The 27,312-nt window shown below is 36.0% G+C and overlaps 1 protein-coding gene across 2 annotated transcripts in view; it reads left to right on the top strand.

The window, feature by feature from the left end:
• LOC131072636 (oxysterol-binding protein-related protein 3A) overlaps positions 1 to 27,312 on the top strand; it is a 141,201-nt gene that overhangs the window by 65,517 nt on the left and 48,372 nt on the right. For both annotated transcript variants that reach the window (XM_058008874.2, XM_058008878.2), the window contains exons 3-7: positions 3,467 to 3,583; positions 3,672 to 3,744; positions 3,866 to 3,984; positions 4,157 to 4,278; positions 5,099 to 5,275. In XM_058008874.2, the coding sequence (XP_057864857.1) occupies positions 3,467 to 3,583; positions 3,672 to 3,744; positions 3,866 to 3,984; positions 4,157 to 4,278; positions 5,099 to 5,275 (608 nt within the window). The remainder of the gene's footprint in view (positions 1 to 3,466; positions 3,584 to 3,671; positions 3,745 to 3,865; positions 3,985 to 4,156; positions 4,279 to 5,098; positions 5,276 to 27,312) is intronic.

Below are 27,312 nucleotides of genomic sequence, written 5' to 3'. Positions count from 1 at the left end.
GAACCAAATGTCTAATTGGCCTTACGGCCTTAGACATTTGTATTGTATTTATCCGTATATCTATCCTTACTATTCTGATCACATAAAGATATATACTTATGTAATCATTTAAGTATTGATTGGTAATGTTATGATTAATATTACAATTAATATTATGAATAATTTGTAACAGCCTTGTGTTACTAGTTATTCATAATATTAATCATATCATATTAATTCATTAATTAACATTATTGGTTCATTGCAAATAATGGCATATAACTCTCAGTTTTTTTAACTGATTATATCTATTAAGAACCCGATGATATTATCGGGAATCATTCTTTAGTTAAACCAACGCGACTCCATGTAGGAGTCACGACTCCTTGGGGAATCATGTCGGTTCCACAAGGAGTCGTGACTCCTTCGTGGACCAACGTTGTTGTATACATATACCTTGCTGTCAATGGAAGCAAAGGTAAGTAAGAAAAAAACACATCAGCAGGTCGATATTCAGGAATAGCGACTGTCGTGGAAGGAATAACAAACAGTGTGTATTACATCTTGTATTCTGCATCCACGTGAATAGAAGGCAAGGTTAATGTGTGAAGCATGATTATTGAATAAGAAAGGCAGATTGATATTATAAGACCAGATCGACTTGATAATAATTATAAAGGCAGATCGCTGTGTACAGCAGATTGAACATACTGAAGGCAGTTTGAATTATACAAGACATACAATCAGATCGATTAGAAGAGCAATCAGATCCGCCTTTACCTTCAGCCTGTGCATTATCATCTACAGATCATGTTTGGTCTACTGCTGATTGTATTACATAGCAGATTGACTTCATTCTTCAGCCACAGCGAATTCATTAGAAGAGCAAACTTATTACGTACAAATCGTATTTTTGTATGACAAATTAACTTGTTCATATAGCTTCAAGAAGTGAAGCAATACTATAAAGTCATATCCAGATTTGATATATATATCTCAGAGATATAATTTCTGTGCTTGGGGGAGACGATAACAGTATATCGTTTATGGTTGGGAGGGCAACAATGATGAGAATAATTGCTTGTGGTTAAACGAGCACACCCTATGATCACTGTGCATGGTCATCTTCTTGTGATCCTAGTATTGTAACAAATTCAACAAAAGGCAATTGCATAGTTTGGTTTAAGTTGCATGCATGCAATCTGAAGCTAACATTCAGCAATAGGATATCTTGCTCCAATTATATCAAAAGCAAAAAAATCAAGGGAAGTCATTACAGCTGAAGCTACAATGGCATTTTTGACTTCTTGCAGTAATGTGTCAGCAATAGACAGTTTTGGAAGCATTGGAAATTCCTTATGCCTCGTGTAATAATGCTCTGGATTATTTGCAGGCCATTCTTCCTTTTTCAACACAATTTGTTCAAGATCAGAATACTTACAAATGGTGAGTATTATATGACTCCATAAACTATGATTCTTTCCGATCAACATTTGAGAGTTAAGCATACAAAGTCTTGATTCCAACCATATAGGACACTACACTAGACTTTGGGTTTGCAAAAGCTATTAAATCTGGATATTTATTCAAGCTGGAACAAAACCACTTCACAGAGATATTTTAGATTCCACTAGACATAATGAAAAAGTTCATTATGGTCTGAAAGATATTAAATTAGTAATATCTTTTAAGGTAAATTACCATAACAATTAAAACTAGAGATGTGGTAATGCTGGAGCAAAGCAAATGTACAAGGGTCTATATATCATTATGCCAATGTAGCGAAATTTCAGACAAAAATATGCTACCAGTCAAAAGTTATGGAATTATTCTCTTCTAGGCTTATTAAAGGCATAAATTTTTTTATTAATTTTATGAGTTTTTAAAAAAAATTATAAAGCTATAAAATTAAAAGCATAAACCAGAAGTTCTTGCCCTAAATATGTATAACATTTGTAGGACTTTATAATAAAACTTTGAAATTAAATCAAATATCCAAAATTGGAAACAACCTTCTTTTCCATGCCCTTCTTTTGCTGATTTAACAACCTTCTCTTTGTGAGTAGCTACAGACGACATCTCCTCCTGCAGCATGCCCTTTTCCTTTAGCAAAGGACTTCCTCATGCTTTTGTAGATACAGATAATGTTTAATTGCTACTCCCTCCTGATAAATAATTGCTGCTCTCTTATTGCCAGCATCATATGCATTTATTCTTCATTCAACAACTTAAATGTATTCACTAATGCTTTCCTTCAACAACATAAATCCACTGTATATATTATTACTATGACAAAGCTATGTTAATCTAATAATTACCGTATCATGGAACAAGATGAATACATTCAAAAAAATCCATGTTACCTCTCCATTATTGGTTTATACTTGTAATCTCGTGCACTTGGGTGCACATCAAGCTTGTCTGGCACAATAGCCATAGCGTAGTATAGTGCCAATGAGCTCAAATATACCTATACAAGATAAATATATCTAATAGAATCTCACCACATAATAATCACACTGCAATACTAATTCTCTACTCAAATGTATAATCAAAACCATACATAAATAGGACGATCAAATCACATATATTCATCACCAATTAACATTGACAATACTAAATCATCAAATGAAAGTAACTGACATCACAGACTTATAATAGAAATAGTGAAACTGAAAAGATAAAAAATGCTCAATTGCACGATAATCTCATATGTCTAATACAATCATTTTGACGTGGAATGCAATCACAATAAGTTACGAATATCACAAAGCATGATAACAACATATCCTCTATTAATAATCATAATTACAGCATAGATCAATGCATCAATCATGGTTAGCCTCTCAAACACCTCATATAGATGATTCTTAATCAACATATACAAGTCTCAAGAAGACATCACAATAGTCAAGCATGGCCCTTAACCTCAAACATCAATGCAAGGACATAATAATGATTACACATTCAAGACAAGGTATGAGGTAGCTCAGTCATGATTTTAGACACCCTAAAATACTGCCATGCATGTACCCAAATAGATAATCTATTTGCTGAAAAGGTCCTGAAAACATCCTACAACATACAAGAGACATTAAACTTGAGGACCTTAGACCTGGCATGTGTACTTAAAGATACGTTTTCAGTAATTAAATTTGGAAGCTGGTATTCAGAAGCCTATATACGCTCTACCAAATAGATGCATTAGAGGAGAGGAGCTCAAGCATAACTATTAATGCCACTATTTGTTGTTTGCATACTAAATTGATTTGTGTCCTAGTGCTCCTTGGGAAGAATACAATGCAAATTATCTAGCAGGAAATTTTATCCTTCCTCAGATGCATGGGCTCTGGTTTGGAAGTTGAAGTATGGTGTTGTATGGTTGCAAGAATTTTATGACCAAAACCAGCCATCATTAAAAGTGCACTATTATAATTTTATTGATATTGTGATCAGAGTCTAACCTGTTTAAATGAGTTCTTCTCAGGATCGGGATAGTTTCTGGAGAATGATGCAAAAATATATTGGATCAGATATCACATCCTTAGTTACCCTCCCACTCATGATTTTTGAGCCTATGACAGCACTTCAGAAGATGGCTGAGGTATAATACATCTGAAGTCTGGCTGTAAAGTTGTAAATTTATCAAGAATGGTGATTATCTTAATTTGCTTTAACTCTTCACGTTGCAGTTAATGGAGTACTCTTATTTGCTCGACCTGGCAGATGAGTGTGAGGATCCCTATCTGAAGATGGTTTATGCATGTGAGTTTAATCACATTTTTGGTCTTTTTTGATATAGTTTTTAAATTTATTCTGTCTAAATATCTTGTTTTGAAAGTACCCTTCACAAGCCTTATGCATTTTAGATGTATCATTTTGTCAGCATCATGGGCAATTTCTGTCTATTATGCATACCAGAGAGCTTGGAAGCCTTTCAATCCAATTCTTGGAGAGACCTATGAAATGGTCAATCATGGAGGGATTAAATTTATTGCAGAGCAGGTGACTGGATTTGTTTGTTCTGGGAGCTTTTTTATTGATGGAAAGAAGTTAGAACTTTCCTGTAGTTTAGACAAGTCTTTTTCTGGCTTTGCCTTGAGTATCCTGTTCGTTCATGTCATTGCTGCTGAGCATATTTATTTAATTTGTTCTTTTTAATGGTTTTTGTTGGCAGGTTTGCCATCATCCTCCAATGAGCTCAGCATTTGCAGAAAACAAGCATTTTACTTACACTATCACTTCAAAAGTAAAAACCAAATTTCGTGGAAACTCTGTTGATGTGTACCCACTTGGACGGTAAAATTATTGAATATTTGTTTCTTCATCTTCTTTGATCTCATACTTGTAGCCTGTGGAGTTGACATATGAAGGCATAATTTGTTGTGTTTTGAGAAACTGAATTACTATAGGCATTCATCATAGCTGCATTTGTAGTATGGTCATGCATAGGTGGGTGGTTTGCATCCATAGACTGCATTTAATGTATGCTTATATGTGGGTGGATGGTGTGCATCCATACAAGCTATGAATGTATGCTTATATGTGTGTAGATGATTTGCATCAATAGAAACTCCATTTAATGTATGCTCATATGTGGGTGGATGGTTTGCACCTTAGAGCCTGGGTTTAACTTTAAATTATGCTCATATGTGGGTGGATGTTTTGCACCTTAGAGCCTGGGTTTAACTTTAAATTATATATTGAAGGCATAGACATTGAAGAGAGAGGGTATATGTGTTTCACTTAGGCTTTAGTTAAATTGAATGGAGGGCTTGTATTGTTTAACATGGGAGATGAGAGTTGTGGCTTGTCCTGGTACAATGACACTCATCACTCATTTATGATGTCTATCCAACACTAGCATGTCTCAATGAAGCAATGAAGCAATATTAGCTTTTTAGTCATAACTATGATGTTAATCAGTTTCAAATGCAATGATGATTTCTATATGGTCTTAACAGATGACTATAGTACATCCATGAGTCTGTTGAAGGGAGGATTTCAACATTGTTGATTGTCTGAGACTGAAATTATTATATTGGTAACTACAGACATCATGTGTTCTTCTTGGTACTGGAACTAAAGCTGATTTGTGTCTAATTGTTTACTTTTTCAGGACACGTGTGATGTTAAAAAAATCTGGAGAGATACTTGATTTGGTGCCACCTCCAATGAAATGCCATAATCTGATTTTTGGACAGACTTGGGTTGATTCTTCTGGTGAGATGCAAATGACAAATCAGACTACAGGAGACAAAGTTGAGCTATATTTTCAACCACGCGGTTGGTTTGGGTATGTAAATACTAAATATATTTCTATTGCTGCATTACTGATATAAATATGATTTGAAGCCTTATAGAAACCTATAATAAGTGTCATTGTCACTTCCTTTGAAATCTATTTATTGATGATGCAATGGTAACTTAACAACTATGCTTTAAGTCATTACCATCTTAAATTCATGGCTTTTCCATGCTGGGTCTTTAAAGTCAGATAGGAAATGGAGCTGGTGTGTATATGCAAGAACTAAATTAAAGAGCCTAGATAGCATTGTTGAGCTTGCTTGATGTGTAGTCTCAGTTCTGTTTAGAAATGTCTTGAAGGTCGTTTATCTCTTCAATTCAGCTGTTGGTATTGTCTTGATTGTGCTGGCTGTTTCTGCATTAACTGCTTTTTGTGTTCTCTCACTGTTTTTTTTAGAGGTTTCCCATTTGCATCCAATATCTGCCTTTATCTTCCAATGAATCCCTACTCAAGAGGGTTTACATTTTAAAACTGGTCTAGGTAATCATTGTGTACACTTATAAAAACACCAGTGGTAAACAATAGCCATGGAACTATACTCAAATTTTATTGTTCAATAAAAATAACTTCCATGTTGAGATTAGAACATAATAATACAAAATGGTCAGATTGCTTTCTGAAAGTTGCAACCATAGACTAAATTCAATTTTTTTTTGTATCATTGGACCCATTATACTTTTCATTTACAACGTAAGTAAATATACAAAACAAACATGGCATGGTCAATATGTTTCTCGAACAGATCAGATCATAAAGGCAACACAAAATCCTATAACTATGTTGAGATCTTGTGTTCACTAGTACAACAAACGCATACTATAACTCAACATATTCCTTGTATGGTTTTGCTTGATCCATTGAACCCTTTAACTGATCATTTAAGCTTTTCAACCCTTTTTAGTGGTTTTTACTAGTAAGATTCAATGGGAATCCAACCTCATGAGCTTGGGTACATGCTAATGAAGAAAGTAACAATAGTTGCAAGCATGGAAACAATGAGGGTTGCAATATGCTAATAATATTTTCTATTTCGAAAATTGGGGAAGTCAATAATCAAAGCCAACCATCAAATGGGTGGACGAAGTACATATAAATAGGTCTCTTGGATGCATGAATTAAAGGGATGACATGTCCATAGGTCATCAGTGAACTGCCAATTAGTTGACTAGTTAACTCACTCTGACTCAGATGAGCTCAATTGAATAGATGTGGCCCTGTTGCATAGTGCGTAAATTGATGGTGTTTTTACGCACTATGCAACATGCCCCTGACTGTCAATCTAAGATTGATGAGGCAATGTTGGCACTTGTTTACCTCAATTCAATTTGTATGCATGCCATTATTAGCTACCTAGGTGAGGATAAATATTCCTTATATCCTAACTAAAATTGTTAACGAAGGAATTAGGATGAATATCTCTAGAAGCTGCTCATGTGTCTCAAAGCATATGTTGAATTGTGACTAGAATCAGTCAATGGGATCAGGTACCAAGCAAGATTCAAGAACAATGGCAATGTAGGAATGGCTCTCAATGGAAGTGTGAGATTCAAACTGAAGCGAACTAGGTACTCTTATAATATCTGTCAACATGAATGACAGAAGTGAATCATAGGAATCAATTACTGTAGAATGAATCAGCACAAAAAATGATGAGGTGGAGAAAGAACATGAAGGTTTGAATGCACCCTCATAACATTTAGAAAAAAGAGATGCACTTGATAAGAGCTGTCATCAAAGAGAAGATTATTCTCCTCAAAGCTAAGATAGGTTGGTGCTGAATGTGAAGAGTCCTTAGCCTCAAAATGGTGACTCATAGATAAAGGATGTGAAGCCTCTGAATTTGTAATGGAAGCCAAAGAATCAACAAAAATATCTGTAGGCGGAGAAGGGGCATTGGGAAAAGTTTCTTTGTCATCACAACCTTGAAGATCTTCCTAATAAGTAAGCTCCTCATTTGTGTCATTGTCATATAAGGATTGTGAAATCATCAAGGGGTGCAAGACAGTCCATATCAAGATCATCTAAGAGTAAAAGATCATGAGAATCTGCATAAGTCTTCCATATTTTGGTCCATATGATGTGACGGCATTCAATGTGTGTGATGGTTCACAATGTGTTTTCAACACTAGAACAAATTAATCCTAGGACATGATCATTATTTTCATGTCCCCTTATTAGAAATAAAATATTTGGGAGATCTGAGCCAATTTCATCATTTCTCATAGGTTAAGGGATAAAGTTAGGGAAGTAATTTAATAATGATGCTTTTAGTCCTAGTAATAGTGTTTTAAAACATTGTAAAAGAATAACTTAAATATTATTTTTAGTTGAATAAGGTTGGCCGTCCAAATGGGACATAGTAAGGTCTTATGTAATACTTTATTATATATTTTTAGTGGGCACTTTTTGGGGAAACTTTTGGAGGGGAAAATAAAAGGTGCAAAAATGAACAGAGGCAATCAATCAAAGTAGATCATCCAATTTGTGAAATCAAAACCCGCTTTCTATCTAGTAGCTTGAGCACTCGTATTCATCAATTTCTCCTAAGGAAGAAAACATTTGGAGTGCAGAGATTTGGATGACAAAAACGCTCTTGGTTTCCAAGAAAGAGCAAATGATGAAAACCCTCTCTTTCCTTGAGGCGGTTTCACTTAGGAATTGTAGTTGTGCAAAGATGATTGCAGCTCTTTTTTATTTTCCAGTTTGCAACAGTACCATCACTACAGTGCCGCTACAATACTATTTTGTACTATCTCTATTTATAGTGAGTGCTTGTTTCAGGCACTAGTCTTTCTGGGATTTTTTTGGAATTTTTCTGCTCACACCTTGGAGAACACTGCTATTTATAGTCAGCACATTACATGGCACCGATCATCATCTTTTAGCATTAGTTATTTTCTAGCATGATTGATTTTCAGTTTCTAGTATCTTGGCGAGTTTTCCATAAGGTGGTTGATATGATTTTAATATTTGCACCAAAGTAATAAAGTGATTGAAGTGTTGGAGACATTAAATAACAAAATAAATCACTTTTCAGAGCAATGAGGTTTAATTAAATTATAAAGTGATTTTAACTTGTATTTTTTGTAAGTTCTCGGGAAGGTTATAAAAGAAGGTTGAGGAGAAGAAAGGAGACGATTCTAAATTTTTTATCAAACCCTTGTTATATTGGAGATTGAACCAAGTTCATTGCTCAGCCGAAGGACAAAATCCCTATTGGCTATAAGTTTTGTGGACAAAAATCCACCTAGTTGATTGAGTGAATTCATATAGAGTTCACCATTGAGCTAAACGTTTATGCCATTTGATTCTGTAGTGATTGGTTATGAGTTTACAGAGATTTGTGTTGAGAATACTAGGTTTGCATTTTGATTTCCAGATGTTTGATTTTTAATATTCCCGACTGTGAGATTCATAAATAGATTCCAGGAATCTTGATCAATCTAGAGAGGAATTTATAAAGGTAGGGCCTAGCATTTGGAACATGGTAATACATTAAGTGGCAAATTCTATCACAACAAGTATCAGCCATCCAAATTTGGTTAGTGGACAGAAACAAAAAAAAGAAGGAAAAAGATTAAACTTACAATCGTTGCTTTTAATGAGTCAAATGTATAAAAGGGTGGCGTGTAAGTATTGAAGTGCTGGAATAAATTTTTAAAAGATATCGTGGCAGTCCCTTGTGAAATTGTGGACTCTTAAAGAACATGTGGGAAGGAATAGTAGGCTGGTGTTGGGTTTCGGGAGGAGTCATAAAGCTGATAGGACTCTAAATTACCTCTGACCGGTCTTTTTTTGAGAATCAGTGAACACTATAAAAATAGTAGCACTCTATTAAAGACGTGTATCTTGAGGAGTATGGCTTTGGATTTTAGTGAAGACAAATAAAGTTCCAAGCTAGCAGGCAGTTTGGACAGCAAAACGCCGACATAAGAGGAAGGAAAAGTGATTTTGATAAGAGTGCTAACATGCTGTTAGGAGACTAACTTTCCTGGTCACTAGCTGTAAGACATTTAATAAAGGTTAAAAAATGTATCACAGCCTTTTTAAGGAGTAGTGTTAGAATTTGCATTTTGAAGAGTCTTGCGTGATTTAGGACTGTTAACCAGCAGTCACTACAGCCAAAAAAGGAAAACTTTTGAAGGGATATGGAGTTCAAAATAAAGAATTTTTGATGCTATGCTTGTAAGGTCATTGGGTATTCCAAATTAAGACTCCTAATCCCTTTTGGATTGTGATGAAGTTGATGTCAGATCTTGGAAAAGAAAGAATATTTAATCAAACTTCTGAAGCTATTGACTATACTTGTCAATCAATTTTATAGATGACTGCAACAACTTGGAGGAGCTATTAGACTAAGAAATTAGGTACTTAACTACACTTGGTCACCTACAACATGCCAGTAAAAATCCAGTTGGTCACTCCATTCATTAATCTTTCAGCTCTATGCATCCAAGTTGTTATTATAAGGTCAGGAGTGTACATTCCATTGATGAAATACTTGCTGAAAAATTGCCAAGTCTTGACCAACTCACGAGTTTTCCTACTCGAGGAGTTTCTGGAAAAATCTCAGCTCCATAAAAAGAGGCCCAGATGCATCAATTTTATTTTATTTTCTCTGTCAGTCTCATTCTCTTCATCAGAATATATACATGAAATATAACATTCAAGTGAAGTCACATTTCAATGTCTTTTTCCTTTCTTATACTTTAAGTTATATTGCATGTATATATTGGCAGGATGTTTGAGAGTGTTTTTAGATCTCTAGAAGTTATAATGCAAATTCTAGGTTTTAGAAGATCTTATAAATTTTAAGACAGTCAAATTTCGCTAATCGATAGGCTCCTATCAATATTCTCTCACTCTATCTATCTCATTCACTTTATTTCCTTGAATTCTAGACTTATCTCTGTCCCAATCAGTCTTCCTCTATTCTTTCTATCTACCACTCTCTATCTCACTCTCTCCCCTCTCCCCCAAGATCTAGACCTATCTCTCTACCTCTCTCTCTCTCTCTCTCTCACCCTCAAACCCCCATGAGGGGTGCTACCCTCAACCTCGTTTTGGTGAGGTGGAGGAGCCACAACGGACTCCTAGGACTAGACCCTCTAGTTATACATCTCCCCTAGTTTTCATTAGAGTTGGGAAGAGGATGTAAAATGTTTTGATGTAGTAATTGCTTTTAGTTTTACAAAAACAATTTGCTATTTTCATTTTGTTTTAGACTATCAGCCATCAACATTCTACACGAGGATGCCATTTTGTACCTGTTGTGACGTATTCACACATCGCCCCATTGCAAATGGGGACCCCCACTTTTTGCTTTCTGGGGTTAGCCCTTTTGGTTTTGTTGTTAGTTGTTTTAGTGTCTTAGCCTTTGCATTGAAGGGATTGAGTTAGGTGGATCTCCTCAAGAGGTCAGGTCAATTGAGTGATTAGGGGTTATTTAGATCATTCCTAGGGTGTTTTTTGTGTACTATCCGGTCGCACTTCAAGTTGCTAAATCAAACCTTGGTTGAATGCATAATGTCCTCCTAAGTCCCATCCCTTACATCAAGGACAGAGCGAATTCGCCTTAAGGAGTCTGGAATGTCATCCTGATCCTCAAATGTCCTGAAATTTGGCTAAGTCTGGAATGTCATCCTGATCCTGAAATTTGACTAAGTCTGGAAAATTGAAGAATCCTCCAAAAATTAGATTTTGCATTATAACTCCTGGAGGTCCGAAACCACTCTCAAACATCCTGACAATATATATGGAATATAACTTAAATTTCACTTATACTTAAATGTTATATTCCATATATGAATCCTGACGGAGAGACTAACATGTCAATTTTCACTCCCGACCCTTCCAAAGGGTCCAGAGCGAAATTCTTGAATGACCTTATTTCCTCACTAAAACCTTGAAGCAAATGCCACTTTGAGAGCAAGTCGACTTGGTGATGATAGGAGAAGGCTTGAGAAGTTATATCCAAGGCAAGGAAAGGAGAAAGGAGGTGTGATATGTGCTCAAAGGCAAATTTTGCTCCTGACCCTTCCAAAAGGTCCAGAGCAAAATTTCTTATAACCCCTATTTTCTTCTTTGTTTAGACCAAAATCTTTGTTCCTTAGACATAGTTGGGAGTGGATTGATATATTCTTGCCTTTTGAAGTGATTGAAAGTGAAGGAGATGAAGGATTTTAGCTAAAGCACAAATTTCGCTCCTGACCCTTCCAAAGGGTCCAGAGCGAAATTCCTAAAAACACCTATTTTCTCCATGTTTGAGGTCAAAACCTTAGTTCCTATGGCGTGGTAGAGGGAAGATTGGTATGTATGTGCCTTGCAAGGTGGATTGGAGTAAAGGAAATGATAAGATCAAGCCTGAAACTTGAATTTCGCTCCTGACCCTTCCAAAGGGTCCAGAGCGAAATTCTCAAAACCTCCTTTTTCTCCCAATTTTGTGTCAAGCCTGATGTTGATGGGGGTTGATTGAACTTAAAGGTATCCCTAGGCATCCATTTGACTGAGTTGTGATCACAAAATGTGAAGATTTTGAGCTAAAGTGTGAATTTCGCTCCTGACCCTTCCAAAGGGTCCAGAGCGAAATTCCTTATAGGTCCTATCCTTGGCCAAGGTCTAGAGCGAATTTCTCCTTTTAGGCCTTCTTGAGGGTCAAACAAGTGTTGCCTTCATGAGAGAGAGATCGAAAGGTGAGAGTCAAGGTAAAACGAAGTAAGAAGAAGGAGGAATTCAACCTAAAGCAAGAATTTTGCTCCTGACCCTTCCAAGGGTTCCAGAGCGAATTTCTTCATGATGCTCTCTGCCTTGCCCCAACCTGCAAGCTAGCTCATTCACAAACAATTTTGAAGCCCAAAGACTTGTTCTTAATGACTTAAAGGATGAAGAATGGAGCTAAGTGAGGGAAAATAACCAAAGTATGAATTTCGCTCCTGACCCTTCCAAAGGGTCCAGAGCGAAATTCTCAAAAGCCTCTAATTTGCTCATGTTTGAGATCAAGATATGGATTCCTAGGCATTGGTGGAGAGAAGACTAGTATATACTTGCCTTGAGAAGCAATTTGGAGTAAGGAAATGATGGAATTTAGACCTAATCATGAAAATCACTCCTGACCCTTCCAAAGGGTCCAGAGCAAAATCCTTTGAAATCTCTATTTTCACCTTGTTTTAGTTGGGCAAAGGGCTAGTTGTGAGATCATGATGGCAAGAGGATTGAAGGGTTAAGTTCAAGATTGTGAAATGATGAAAATGTGAGGTAAATTGAACAAAATAGCAAAAATCACTCCTGACCCTTCCAAAGGGTCCAGAGCGAAATTCCTATAGGGCCTGTCCCTGGAGAGGATCCTGAATGAATTTCATTCTAATGCCTTCTTGTTGATGATTTAGGGTAAGAAATGCCATGTTAAGACAAATATATCATGTATACTTAATCATCTTTTGGTTTGTTTTGCAGATGGAGGAGGATCAGGCCAGGACAAGGGCGACCTAGTCCAGTCCCATCATCATCAAGGGCACTTCAAAGGCATGGAGGACTCAAGGTGCTTCTAAAGCATTGGAAGACTTCAAGTGTTCAAGGAATTGCACGTAATGGACCAAGCTATCCTCAAGGACCTCATTCTATCACATGAAGAAATCACAAGATGGCAGAAAAGAAGAAATTGCTTGACCGTGAGGAAGCCTCATCAAGCACAGGAGAGCCAAGGAGAGGCACATCATCCATCAAGAACATCAAGGATAGAGGAGGATCAACCAAGGTCAGTGCAAGGGTACGTTGAAGAAGCAGATAGTTTCAGAAGAGTTGATCAAAGTTAGCTTCTCAGCATCACCAAATTTTGTATCAAAAGAGATACGAGCAGGTACCAGACAAGGTGGCATCCCAGTCACTGTTCCTCCAGTCAGATAGGTCCACATCAGCATGTCCAAATTCAATGTACCTGACTTATCAGTGGCAACACAAACTTCGATGTACCTACCCCTGACATCTATTGGTCCACATCTATGAAATGTAATTATTTCATTGGCTAAAGGAGTTTGTTGTAACAAACCCTAATTAGGGTTTTCATCTTGTAATCCTGACCATTGATTGTAAATCAATTTGAGCCATTGAGATGTAAAGAGCTCTCTATATAAGACTCTGGCTCTTCATTTGTAAAGGGTTAATAGTTAAGAGTTAGCCAATAATAGTTAGAGAATAGTCAATAGTGAATAGTCAGCAGATAGAATAGCAAATAGCATAGCAATTAGAGTAGATTAGGAAGAGAAGGCAAGAAATTGTTGCCTTGATTGTAAATAAACTCCATTTTCATTGAAGTTATGGTGAAATGTGTCGTTTCTTTGCAATATGCATGGTCTCTTGTTGAATCTTCATTTTAGATGATAGATAATTAGATTGAATGAAAGAAGTTATTGAATGCACTCGCGTGGAATCCACCTAGTCCAAACCACTAGCCTCTTACTGATTGTAAGTGCGCCTTGCATGGTCAATTGGCATAGAACGAGCTTAATCTCGAGTCGTTACACATCTGTTGTTCATGCATTATCTTGAATGGTGATCAATGTCTGATGGTGTATGATTTGAACATATTCGAAGCATCCCTTAGAAGATCGCACTGAGTTGGTGTTGAATTGTTCAGCCTGATGGTAAGACCCAACCCAGTAGGACTCCACCTAGTCGACTGTTCATCCATCTTCTTGCATTCTAGGTCTTAGAGTAGACTTTCTGAGCCTTTCATCTTTTGATATTTCTTTATCTTCCAGCCAGTAGATAGGACTTGAGTTCCAGCAAATTAAACGCTCGGGAAGTCAAATGTAAGTCCCCTTGTTAATCCAGCATAATCACATCACACCACAAAAGCTTATCCGCACGTAGAGACCCTACATTAGAACCTTGGAGTTGCCTCGATTGATCCTTAGGCGAAATCTTCAGCATTCAAGGAAACTTTGTTCAAGAGAGGATAAGATACCTTGGTATTTTATTCTGTGTTCGCATGTGCATGAAAAACACATCAACAGTACCCAATTTGCATTTAAATCGATCAAATATAACTAGACTTGTTTCTTTTATGTACTCATGTATTGACCCATTGGATGCATCTCCTCATTGAATTTTGCAACAAAAAAAAAACGTATTTGTAATGAAATTTAAGCAATTTTCTAAGTTGTCAATTTTTTGGCTGAATTTTTGCTGAGTCGCATTTTTGGGCCTTGCTGAGTTTTTACCGAGTCCAATTTTTTCAACTATGATGCATTCTTTGTACTTGTTAGTAAATAAATATATATTCATTGATATATTGTTGCATTGATTGTGAAATTTGTATATGATGTTCTATTTTATAATGTTACAATGAGCTCTATATCAAACATGTGAGGAATTATGTTCATAAAAAGTTTAGAAAGGTAGTACATGTTACTTAAGTCACCAGGTTCAACCGAATTTGAACCTTGAAGTTCGAAATTCGGTGAACTTGAAAAACTATGTAAAAAATCGATTAAATTTGAAAAAAAAATTAGGGTTTGTGATAAAGTGTTTTTAAATTTTTTTGACTTGCATTTTAGGGTTTCGTCGCGGATTTTATAAATAGGGCGGCCGCAGGAGTTGCAGTCACACCCACGCGAGTTGCCAACAGAGCCCAGTCTGCTCGACTGCCACGCGAGTTGCCAACGGAGCCCATTCTGCCCGGCTGCCACGCGAGTTGCCAACGGAGCCCAGTCTGCCCGGCCGCAGGAGTTGCTCGGCCACCACCAGTCGGCGACGCCACCACCAGTCCGCGACGCCACCTGCAAGAATCGACCTGTCCGTGACCAGTCCGCGACCTGCACAGGTAGGCTGCCATTTTTTTTAGGTTTATTATTTGTTTTATTTATTTATAATGTTTATAATGTTTAAAAATTTATGATTTTATATTAATAGTTTGTAATATTATATTATATATTTTTAATTTTTTTTAGGTTTAATATTTTTATAAACAATTTAATAATGTTTATTATAAATTTTATTATTATTTATTTAATAATGTTGTTTATTTAATATTTTTTTAGGTTTATTATTTATTTATAATGTTGTTTATTAAATGTTTATAAATTTATAATGTTGTTTATTTAATATTTTTTTAGGTTTATTATTTAATAATGTTGTTTATTTAATATTTTTTTAGGTTAATTAATAGTTTATACTTTATAATGTTTATTTTTTATAATGTTGTTTAATATTATTATTATATAATTTATAATTTTATATTAATGGTTTTTTATTATATTGTTTAATATTATATATTTTTAAAAGGTTGAAATAAATGTAGTGTGTTTTTTAATTTTTCTTTCCAAACATGCAGATTTTCATTTAATGGCTCCTCCCAAATCAACTTCTAAGGCATGGAAGCATGTGACTCGAAATGGAACTCACATCAAATGTAACATATGTCAGGCAAATATTATTGGAACTTTAACAAGGCTTAGGGACCACTTCCTTGCTAATATAGGGGGTCCAGGTGGAGGTGTTCAAGCATGCATAGGTGCGACTCCAGAACTTAAAGCTATTCTAGAGAAAGAGTTGGCTGCTTCAACAATAGGCAAAATGAAGAAGGCACAAAAGAAACAGAGAATTGAAGGAGATATATCTAGATTCACATCTGTCATGTCTTCCTCTTCTGTGCAATCCGAAGCGGTGAGTGTACCAAAATAGAGTGGAACACTGAACAACTTTTGGAAACCAGTAGAGAAACAACAGGTGGATGATGCAGTTGCTGATTTGTTTTACACAAGTGCTATTCCATTCAATGTTGCGAGAAATCCTCATTTCCATAATGCAGTTCAGAAAATTGCAGAGTTTGGCAAAGGGTACACACCCCCAGGTTCAGAGGCTATCAGGACAACTCTTTTGCAGAGGTCAAAAGATAGAGTGACTGAAAAATTAGCTGATGTCAAAGCCACTTGGAAGGAAACATGTTGCACTATATTGAGTGATGGATGGTCAGATATGTGTCAAAGGCCATTGATTAATGTTTTGGTGTCTTGTCCTGAAGGTGTTGTGTTTTTGAAAGTCATTGACACCATGAACCACAAGAAAACTTCAGAGTATATTTTTCAAATATTAGAGGAAGCCATTCTTGAAGTAGGGGTGGAAAATGTGGTTCAAGTGGTAACTGATAGTGCAGCAAATTGTGTGGGAGCTGGGAGGCTGATTGTAGAGAAGTACCCACACATATATTGGAGCCCATGTGCAGCCCATTGTCTCGATTTGTTGCTTCATGACTTGGCTAAATTCCCATGGGTAAATGAAGCTATTCATAGAGGGAGAGCAATTGCAAATTTCATACGGAATCATCGTCTCACATTGAGTATTTATAGGCAACATGCATCAAAGGAATTGTTGAGGCCTTGTGAAACAAGATTTGCTTCATATTATATCACTTTGAAAAGAGTGGTTGAAGAAAAAACAGCTTTGAGGTCTGTTATTTGTTCCAATCAGTGGGAAAGTTTAGTGCTTTTTAAAGGCCCCAAGGGGAAGAACATAGAGCAAATCATCCTAAACAGCAATTTTTGGGAAAGTGCAGCAAAAGTTTTGCTTGTATGTGAACCAATTGTTGATGTGCTTCGTATGGTTGATGGTGACACTCCTTGCCTTGGCATGCTTTATGAAAGCATGGACCGGTGTAAGGAATCTATTAAAAAAGCACTAAATAATGAAGCAGAATATATGCAGATATGGGAGACAGTTGATTGCAGATGGAAAATGATGCACACACCTTTACATGCAGCAGCTTGCTTTTTGGAGCCTAAGTTGTTTTCTATTGATAGAAGGGGTGATAATGAAATCATGGCAGGGCTTTACCAAGCCATTAGCAGGTATGTACCAAATCCAGAAATTGCAGCACTAATCAGAGATCAAAGTTGGCAATACAAGAGAGGAGAAGGGATGTTTGGAGGGGCAGAAGCCAAATATGACTCGCCACGTATGCCTGGATATAGATGGTGGATCTCTTATGGATCATCAGCTCCTGAACTGCAAGAGTTTGCTATTCGAATTTTGAGTCAGGGAGCAAGTTCATCAGCTTGTGAGAGGAACTGGAGTTGCTTTGACCACATCCATTCCAAAAAGAGGAACAAATTGCTGACTGGAAAGTTGGGAGATCTTGTCTATGTTCGCAGCAATTTGAAATTGCTGATGAACAAATCAACAAAGAACACTTCTTTAGAACAAACTCTTGAAGGCATAGCAATGCCAGATGCAGATGAGCTTGACTTTGCAGATGATGAATTGAGTAGTGATACAGATGATGATGATTTGGCATCCGAGCCAAGTGCTCTTGATGACTAGAGTTATTTTAAAGTTCTAAAGTTTTTGACTGTTATTGTACCTTTTTGACAAAATAACATCTTTGCAATAGTGAAAGCATATGTTTCCTACGGTTTATATTTTATAAATGTGTTATCTTTTTGTAATGATTTCAAATCTATTTATCAATGTTAAACTATTTACGCAAATTTATAGATATATTACATATATTTATTAAAAAAATTTAAAAATTACATATGGCGAATTTAATTCGAATTTTATACATTTCGAATTTTTTCCGCATCGAACTTCATTCGAATTTCAAAGCTGTCAAACTTTGAATTCGAATTCGAACCTGGTGACTTAGCATGTTACCACAAACATGTTGAAATACCTTGAACAAATACGCAATACAAGTACGGGATTTTACACTTTTTAAGGATTTCTTGCAGTTGGCAACACTCTTGACAGAATTAACAAAGAAAGAGCTTTCTTGTGAACGAATTCAACACATCAAGCTTTTGATAAAATCAAAGAGGTAATGAGGTCATGCCCTATTCGTCTGTTCCATATCTCTTACTTCTGTTTGTGTTAGAATGTGATGCTTTGGGAAGGAATTGAGGTAATATTAATGCATAATGGGCACCCTATAGCATTTAAGAGTTGAAAAGTTAGAGAAATAGAAAAAGGATTCTCAATTTATGACAAAGAGATGCTGTCCATTATGCATGTCTTGGCCAAATTCAAACATTAAGTTTGTGGTAGACATGTGACGAAAATTGACCACAATATTTTGAAAATTTTCCTTAGCCAAAGAGCTTTGAATGATAGTAGTAGAAACATGCAAGTAAGCTTTAGGCTTATGATTTTCAAATATAGTATGTTGAGTAAGAACAATGTTGTAGCGAATTCCCTATGTATAAAGCTAATCTAATGCTCTATGTTTAATATCTTTTCTGATTGTAAAGTCACTACAATACCAAAGCATGCCAAAAACACTTGTTACTAAAGTCCTTGACAACAATTTTGCAAGATGATAGATTCAAGCTAGCAAAGATCCCATCCTTTACAAGGATAAAGTCTATTGCATCTAGAATCAAAAGTGAGAATAAAGTCTTGAGAGTGGTACATGGTACACTCTTGGCAGGTCATCTAGGATACTAAAAGTAGTTATTACCCTCAAACGAAAGGGAAAATAGAGATTGTGAATAAGTGGATTGAGGGCTATTTGAGGAATTATGTAGCAGGATAGGAGGGCAAATAGAGTTTATGAATAAGTGATTGAGGGTATTTGAGGAATTATGTATTAGGGTAGCAAACAACATGGATAAAATAGCTCTATCTAGGGGAGCATTGCTACAACACTACCCATCATATGTCCATTAGTATGACTTCATTCATGGTTTTGTATGATTATGGAGCTCAAACTTTTGTTGATTTGATTGGCAAAGATGGTAGAAGGCTAAGAGCTAGAGACTTGGTCAAATAGAGCCAAGAAATTTTGGAGTCACTTAAGGAAAAACTCCAATGAGCACAAATTTAACAAAAAGGTATGCAGATCAGGGTCACATTTAGTGGAATTTTGCAATTGGAGACATGGTTTTCTTGAGACTAGAACCGCACGAGAAATCTTTTCTCAAGAGAAGTGGTTTTGAGAAGCAAACCTTGCTTTTGTGGGCCTTATATAGGATTAGGCAGAAGATTGGGGCAGTTCACATGATCTTGAATTGCCAAAGCAAAATAGGATTCATAATGTTTTTCATGTTTCATGCCTCAAAAAGGCACTAGGTTGACATATCACTCCTTTGCAAGTTGTCTCCTTTGAATGATGAAGGAAAGCTAATCTTGGTTCTAGAAGCCATCATCGATACCAAAGAGAAGAAATTGAGGAACAAGAGCATAACAAAATATCAAGTGCATTGGAAGAATCTCCCAATTGAAGATGCTACATGGAAGGGGGTAGAGATACTTGAACATCCAAGTTTGCAATTGCTTGAGGGCAAGCAATTCTAGGAAGGCATCATTGTCATGTCCTGTTTTTAGAAATAAAATACTTGAGAATAGCCTATTTTGTTATATCTTGTAGAATTAGAAAAATATTTTAACAATAATGTTTTAAGTTAGCCTTAGTAATAGTGGTTTAAAATATTGTAACATTTTAAATATTATTATTTGCTATGCCACTAGTCCTAGAGCATGCATAGGGTTATGAGTAGTTGTCTTGTGGTTACCATAACTCTTAATTAAGTTATATGATTATCATTATAGTCTTATTTATATAGTTCGGTTATCCTAGGTATTATATTTAAGTATCTAAGGTAGCTTGTAGGAGTCAAGGCATAAGTAGGTTAGATATAGGACCTAGCAAATAGTTTATGATTATTAGATTGTGATTCTTATTAGAGATATTGGGAGGATTGCCTCTTGTTATTCTCACTTGTATTTGTAGAATATCTTATATTATATTCCCCTCTTGCGCAAGTTATTTCATTATAAGTGGTATGAGAGCATGATCTTGGCACTACGAAAGCAAGAAACAAGGTGATTTTTTCCAATTTTGGAGGTTACTTTCGGAAGCACGTCTCTCAAATTTTGGAGAATTTTTTTTTGATTTTCAAAAGTTTTTTCAAGGTCATATTGGAGATACTACAGTGTATATTGGAGCAGAATTCAAAGATTTATTTTAGAATTAGGGTTACTATTGATGTGTTTTTTAGGACACCTCAAACATAGAATAAAATACTGATTATTCTATCATCTCTTGAACAAATAAGCGTCATATGCTAAACGATGTGTTCAAATTTGACAACTCCAAGGTTTACAATGCAAACAATCGACTTTTTGTTGTGGATAGAATCAGTGTATATGATGTGATCTTGCTGGTAATCACAAAGGGACTTACGCTTATGAACATGGCTGGAATGCAGAATCTATACTAACTCACTCGAAAAATAAATGACAAAAGGGAAAGGGTTTAGAAATCTAATCTACTTGTACGAATGTAAGAGATGATTGTTGACTTGGTGTAACCAATTCAAGCTTTGCTTCGCCATGAGGAAACAACTACACAAATATGGTACAATCTCATAAGGATAAGCGGATGATTTTCATATCACTTATGCACACCAATATTACGAACAATGAGCATATAGCAATTGAAGTTAAACTTTTAGATAAGTTCAGTCTAACTACGCATTGCGTTTTGCAATCAACAAATTCTAAGTGGTATGAACATTAGGCTTCACCATTCATCAATAATAAAGTCTTTCATTCATCTAATACATCTAAACTATGAGAAGTAGAGACCATGCAACATGTTGGAATAGCACACAAGATTCACCATATCTTCAATGAAAATAGTATGTTTATTACAACAAGCCTTGGCAACAATCTCCTTTCCTCATACTCTATTGCTACTAGCTATTATCTATTGATCAACTACTAACTATTCCTTGACTCTTAACTATTAACCTTTACAAATGAGAGGTTTGAGCCTTATATAAAGGATTCATTACAATTGAAAGGCTCAGATTGATTCAAGGTCAATGACTGAGATTACATGATAAAACCCTAATTAGGGATAGCTACAACAAACATACCTTCGACCAATGAAATAATTACAATATTTAGGACACATGTCCTTCTTTGAGTTTTAACCATTGAGAGATGAGGTTATGTACAAGGAACAATCTTCAATGCAGTGCCATGTGTCACTTGCTCCTTCATGAGATGAATCAGGTTTAATGAACTTAGACAAGTTGATGTGGAATAACTTGATTGGCTGAATGTGAATAGGATGCCACCTAAGCTTATACTTGGTAGATCATCACAAAGTGCTTGTGATTGAGGCAATATCTCTTGATACGCAACATTTCCAATTGCCCAAGGTGATGTGATGAGACATATTCCCAAATTGCATCATCTTAGCGATCAAGTCGACCTTATAACTTTGCTTAACTCTTCTGAAATTATCTGAATTGATCATACTTGCATTTTCATATTCTAACTTGGGAATTTCGTGCTTATGTAGTATTGCATCTTGAACCTTACATTGATCCTGCCTAGACTTGAATTCCTCGCCTTGATGTAGGGTATCTCAATATTGCAACATTCCTCAACTGGGATCACCTCATTGTATTGACTCCTATTCTTGGATTTCCGAAGGAAATTCAAGATTGTCAAAATTTCCTCATCATTGTAATACCTTGAATCTCTAGACCTTGTAAAGAATCCAACATGTGCTAATTGTAGCTTTGAATCCATGACGCACGAGTCCTTGTCTTGATGTTGATTTGCCTTTTTAAAACTCGTGGACTTGCCACGGACTCGCGAGTCCATGGGAGCCACGAGTCGACTCGCCAAGGACTCGCGAGGCGAGTCCATCTGAAAGACTCGCGAGTCTTTTGCAAGGACTCGCGCGAGTCTTTTGCATGGACTCGCGAGTCTTTTAGATGGACTCGCGTGACCCAGAAATAAAATTGAGTTTAACATGTGAAAAAATTTGGTCTCTCCGTCAGGATTCATATATGGAATATAACATTTAAGTATAAGTGACATTTCCTTATATCTTTCTTCTTTCTTATACTTTAAGTTATATTCCATATATACTGTCAGGATGTTTGAGAGTGGTTTCGGACTTCCAGGAGTTATAATGCAAAATCTAGTTTTTGGAGGATTCTTCAATTTTCTAGACTTAGTCAAATTTCAGGATCCTTCAGCGATGCCCCTTGACCCCAACTTGGGGGTGCTGCCCCCAAACCCCCGTCGAAAAATATAGGGGGAAATTGCGCCGATGGAAGTAGGGAAAATTTAACCTCTGAGTCTGATTAGGCTCCATATAAAAGCATAATTAGCATTGAAGAAATCTTGGTATTATACATTTTAGAGTTGAAAGTTTGAAACTATGAGTATGTGACATGTGTAATGTTTCAGTTATGGCTCTTATGTTCTCTAAATGCATTAATTTCTTTATGTTTTTTTGTAAAACTACGGTTTTTTTTTTGCCGAGTCCTTCACGAGTCTTTCACGAGTTCGAGTTTGAGTCCAAATTTTTGGTTTGCCGAGTCCGTGGCAAGTCCGAGTTTTTCAACTATGGTATATTGTAACCAATACAATTCACACTTCATGTTTGTGCTCCTACTTTAGCGTGTCCATTTTCATTCCGCCTAGGTCCGTTTTGGTCCCTTTTACTCCAACTTTGATGTCACCTGTTGACACTGTTGGGCGGGCCCCATCCTAGAGGCTGTCCTCTCCTATTTCTTGATTGGTAGATCCTATTTTATGGAGGACTAGGGTGTGGAGCACCTTGATCCTCGACCAGGGGGCCTCAAAACACCCCGATCCTGGACCAGGGTGCCCCAAAATGCTCTGCCCCCCCTTAAAGTGGACCCAATTTAAAATAGGGTAGGCACTCCCCTTTCTCGATGGAATTTGGTCCCCGTGGCTACACTTGATTGTTGGAGGTCAGCCTAATCAGTAATTGACCTAGGGAACCCTGTATAAAGACATCATATCAATTCATTTTGGGATCCACACTATCGATCCATAATATTGGTGCAACTGTCAAGCATTCATCATCAAGCATTCAAGGCAACATTTCATCTTTCAAGCATTATGAAACAAAGTTACATCAATCTTCATGCAAGCATGTGTTTTTTATTAGGGTTTTCATGTTCACATGTTTGTCATGCCATTACATTCAAAGAGCATTGCATCATTAATTCTTATATCAACCATTGCAGATTTGAGGTATATCTCTTAGCATTTACTTCAATATTTACATTATTCAATTCAAGGTTAATTCCTAAACCGGGGTTTGACCTAAGGCAAACCCCTATCCACAACACTTTCTTTTCTCATTCTATGTGCGGGGAACAAGCTCAGGAGCTGTACTCAAAGATTGCGACAGAGTCGACGAATAGATTTAGCTTTCGACCGAGCAAAAGTTAGAGGACTAGGGTGAATTTGTACTACTTGGTCCTGAACAATCAAGCCGAACTTTCGGGTACAGATTCTAACCATCTTCTTTTTCCCTTTGTGGCTTCGTGGGACATCTGTAGTTGACTGTCTTCATCAATTTACTTCAATTATCCCTTGTTTTGTCCTAATTTCACAATTCACATCTAGTCTTCAACTAGTAAGAGTCGAAAAACTAAAAACAAGTGAATCTTATTAGGATTTCAGCCCTTTTCTATTTGGATTGTGGCTAGATCTATTGGATTCACCCTCTTTCAATGTAGTGGTCTCCTAGGTAAAGATAGTGGTTTTGTTATCTGAATTAGTGAAAGCCTAGTTTTACCACCATTACATTTTGGTGAACCTAACTATTCTTACACTTGCATATTTCTGATTTTAGTCTTACATCTTATATTGGCATACAATTTTTAGATTAAGATGCATTCAATCATGGTTTATGTACTTGCATTAGTAAAAAAATCATAAAACTTGCACATTGTTATCTCTTTTTATCATGCATTTTGCATATGTTATCATTTGAAAAAGAAAATTCTTGTCATTTTGTTTTCATTTAGTTAGTTCCATGATGCATTTATTTCATAGATGTGATAATGGATTAGCCTCCCTTGTTTCACTCTATCCCTCTCCTAAGGATCCTCCTACCCATGAGGACATTTTAGTGCAAAAAGAGACCATCAACACTTCTTTCAAAACTCTCCCTTCCAAGGGTGAAGTTTTGACTAATAATGCTGATCTTTCTCCTAAAATGTGCCTCTCCTATAAGAGTATCTTAGAGCAAGAGGATGATATCATAAACACCTTCCTTAATGTTAATTTACCTTCCATACATGGTACCTTTCCTAGAGAAGAAGTGCTGATGGACATTGACTTATCCTCTCCCAAATTTAGTCCTACCAATGAAGGCACATTGGTGCAAGAAGAGGTTATGAACACTTATTCCAAAACTCTCCCTTCTAACGATGAAGCTTTGAGGAATGATGTTCATCTTTATCCTAAAATGTACCTCCCCCATGAGGATCATTTGGTGCAAGTGGATGATATTGTCACTACCTTTCCTAGTGATACCATACCTCTTTTCATTTCAATGAATTTCCCACTAGAGATGAAGCATTAATGAGTTACGTTTGTCCTCCTAAATCTTGTCTTACCTGTAAAGATACCTTGGAACAAGAGGATGAAATCATTAGCAATTTCCTTGATGCTCTCACTTCTAAAGATGTATCCTTGGAGAACAAAGAACCTAATCAAATCAATACCATTCATATTTTTATTTATGAGAAGCCTAGGTCCAAGAAACCTCCCAATATCCTAAAAGTTGCAAAATACATATGTGAAAGAGGTGCTATGGAAAGGCAACTAGCACAAAAATATGGTAATGAAGTGCCTAAATTTAGAAACAAGAAGCAAGATTCCAATGTTCTGACTTCCCTTCCTTCCCCTCCTCATCCTAAGAAGCATGTTGAAAGGAACTTAATCTTGTTGAGAAACTCCATGAAATCTTAGCTAAGATTTCCCTTTGTGACTTGATTCAAACTTCACATCATGCCATAAGCTGATCCAAGAAGCCTTACAAAGGGTGGTTCCTCATCCTTTTTCTAAACCAAATGATATTACATTCTCACAAGATAAATTGTCATCTATAGAGGTTAAAAATAGAAATGATCCCCTTATGATTACTCATATTTATGAACAAAACATAAAAGATACTTCAATTGATAATGGGTCAGCACTTAACATTTGTCATGTTGACTTATTGGATAAGATAAATTGGGATTATTCTTCTATTCAACTTGATCATCTTTGTGTTCATGGCTTTGATAATGTTCCTAGAGAGTCACTTGGTCTAGTCATATTGCCTATCAAGTAGGATCTGTGACTTTACCTACTCCTATTCATGTCATGTCTTACCATCTCAATTATAATCTTTTTCTAGGTAGACCATGGATTCATGCTATGAAAGTAGTTCGTTCTACCCTTCATTGTACAATCAATTTCATATATAACAATGAACTTCACACAATAAAGGCTGATCTTAGCCCTTATAATTTCATTCATGATGAAGTGGGGTGCATTTCCCCCTTTAATACTATGATTCCTTCAAGTGTGCTTTTGGCCCGAAAGAGGTGGAGTACTTAAGGAGTCCGGGACACAGTGTCTCACAAGAAGTAATGTAATGTCCCCTTTTGACGGCCCAAGCAAATAATTTAATTTATTAGACAAAGTTGTCTAAGTTAATTTTTTCAGACGATCTGTATTTAATTAATTATGTGATTATTATGAGTATATTTTTTTTTATAAAGTGACTTATCTTGGGCAAAAAATAAAAGTAAAATAATATAAAGTTGCTTCAAGGAGATAAAAGGTTTATTATTATTCGAAAAGTGATTTTAGAAATATAAATTTTGTAAAGTTTTTCTGGGGCTATAAAAGGAGGATGAGGAGAAGAAAGGAATTGATTCTGAATTTTGATTATTTCTCTTTTTGAGATCTTGTTTCTGTGGCCAAATTCTTACTAGCAGGATGAAAATCCGAAAGGTTGAAGCTGAGGATGAAAACCCTTTTCCTTCAACAAAGCAGTCCCATCTAGGGATTGATAGTGAGCTGAAGATTTGAAATTCGGGGATGAAAATCCTCGGATTTCATTGGAGCAACTTCATACAAAATTTGTCTGTGTTGAATGCTTGAGGAACAAAGAAGTGGGGAAAATTGTTATATTATTCCAGGTTTGCGGACTTCTACATATAATAGATTATTTTGAAGTTTAATAGGCAAAAATAAATTTGTAAGAAATAGTATTATGTATGATGGTTATTTCAGCTTCTTCCTGCATACATACATTGATCACTACTATCCATAATACATATAATTGAAATATAAATGTGGGTTGTCACCTATGTAAGTGCGTTGAAAGAGAATGAAGGTTATTGAATACTATATTGTCCTAGCAGTGTTTGGTGAATAATATTGTTGGTTGAATAGGTGAAAAGAGACACATTTGGCTAAGTTGGCGTGTGAATAGGGTGAAGAAAAAAATAAAATAAAAATAAAATCGTTAGTTTAATTAAAAGACTTTATCCAATTTCTAGCTCCTAGTTTGAAGTTGATAAAAAAAAAAGATACCACAGCTTCTTTGAGCAATTCGTGGGACCCTTTTATGGTGATGTGGATGTTTCCTAGAGGTAAATGAATTCAAACAATCAAGGGTAGCTTAGGCCCAGCAGCTAAATGTAGCTTCAGACATTAGTGGGTGCTAAAATTCAGAAGGAAACGAAGATGAGTATGGAGATATTAAGAATTTATTTTATTGTGATTTGATGGATATATTGCAAGAAAAGGACAAATCTTGGAGCCTAAGCTTCAGCAGCTACCTCTTAAAAACCAAGAAAAAAGCTTTGCTAACAACAGCAACAGGTGAAGCAGCAGCCTCATTGGAAATGAAAACTCAGAAATAAGTGATCATCAGCTGTCTAAAGAAAAACACAAAAGATTCTAATCCTTTCTTCAAGCCCATCGCTACTTCATTGGTCAAGGGAAGTCAAACATAGAGGAATGAAAAATTGCAGCATGAATAAAGAGGGAATGCACAGGTTTTAAGATAGTTTAAGGGATTTGAATGAATGAAATTATTATTATTTTTTTTTTTAGTGACACAATTGTTGAGGATGTGGGGCCCCCAAAGCAGCAACTACTTTCAGGTGCTATACTATTCGTTTTAATATTATTTGAATTGAAATAAATGGTTACTATATATTAAAATATAGAGTAATCAGTTTTCG

This window comes from Cryptomeria japonica, chromosome 9 (genome assembly GCF_030272615.1).
Source record: "Cryptomeria japonica chromosome 9, Sugi_1.0, whole genome shotgun sequence".
NCBI lineage: Eukaryota > Viridiplantae > Streptophyta > Pinopsida > Cupressales > Cupressaceae > Cryptomeria > Cryptomeria japonica.
The sequence above is the reverse complement of the archived record's forward strand: the minus strand, read 5'-3'. Positions and strand labels throughout refer to the sequence as shown.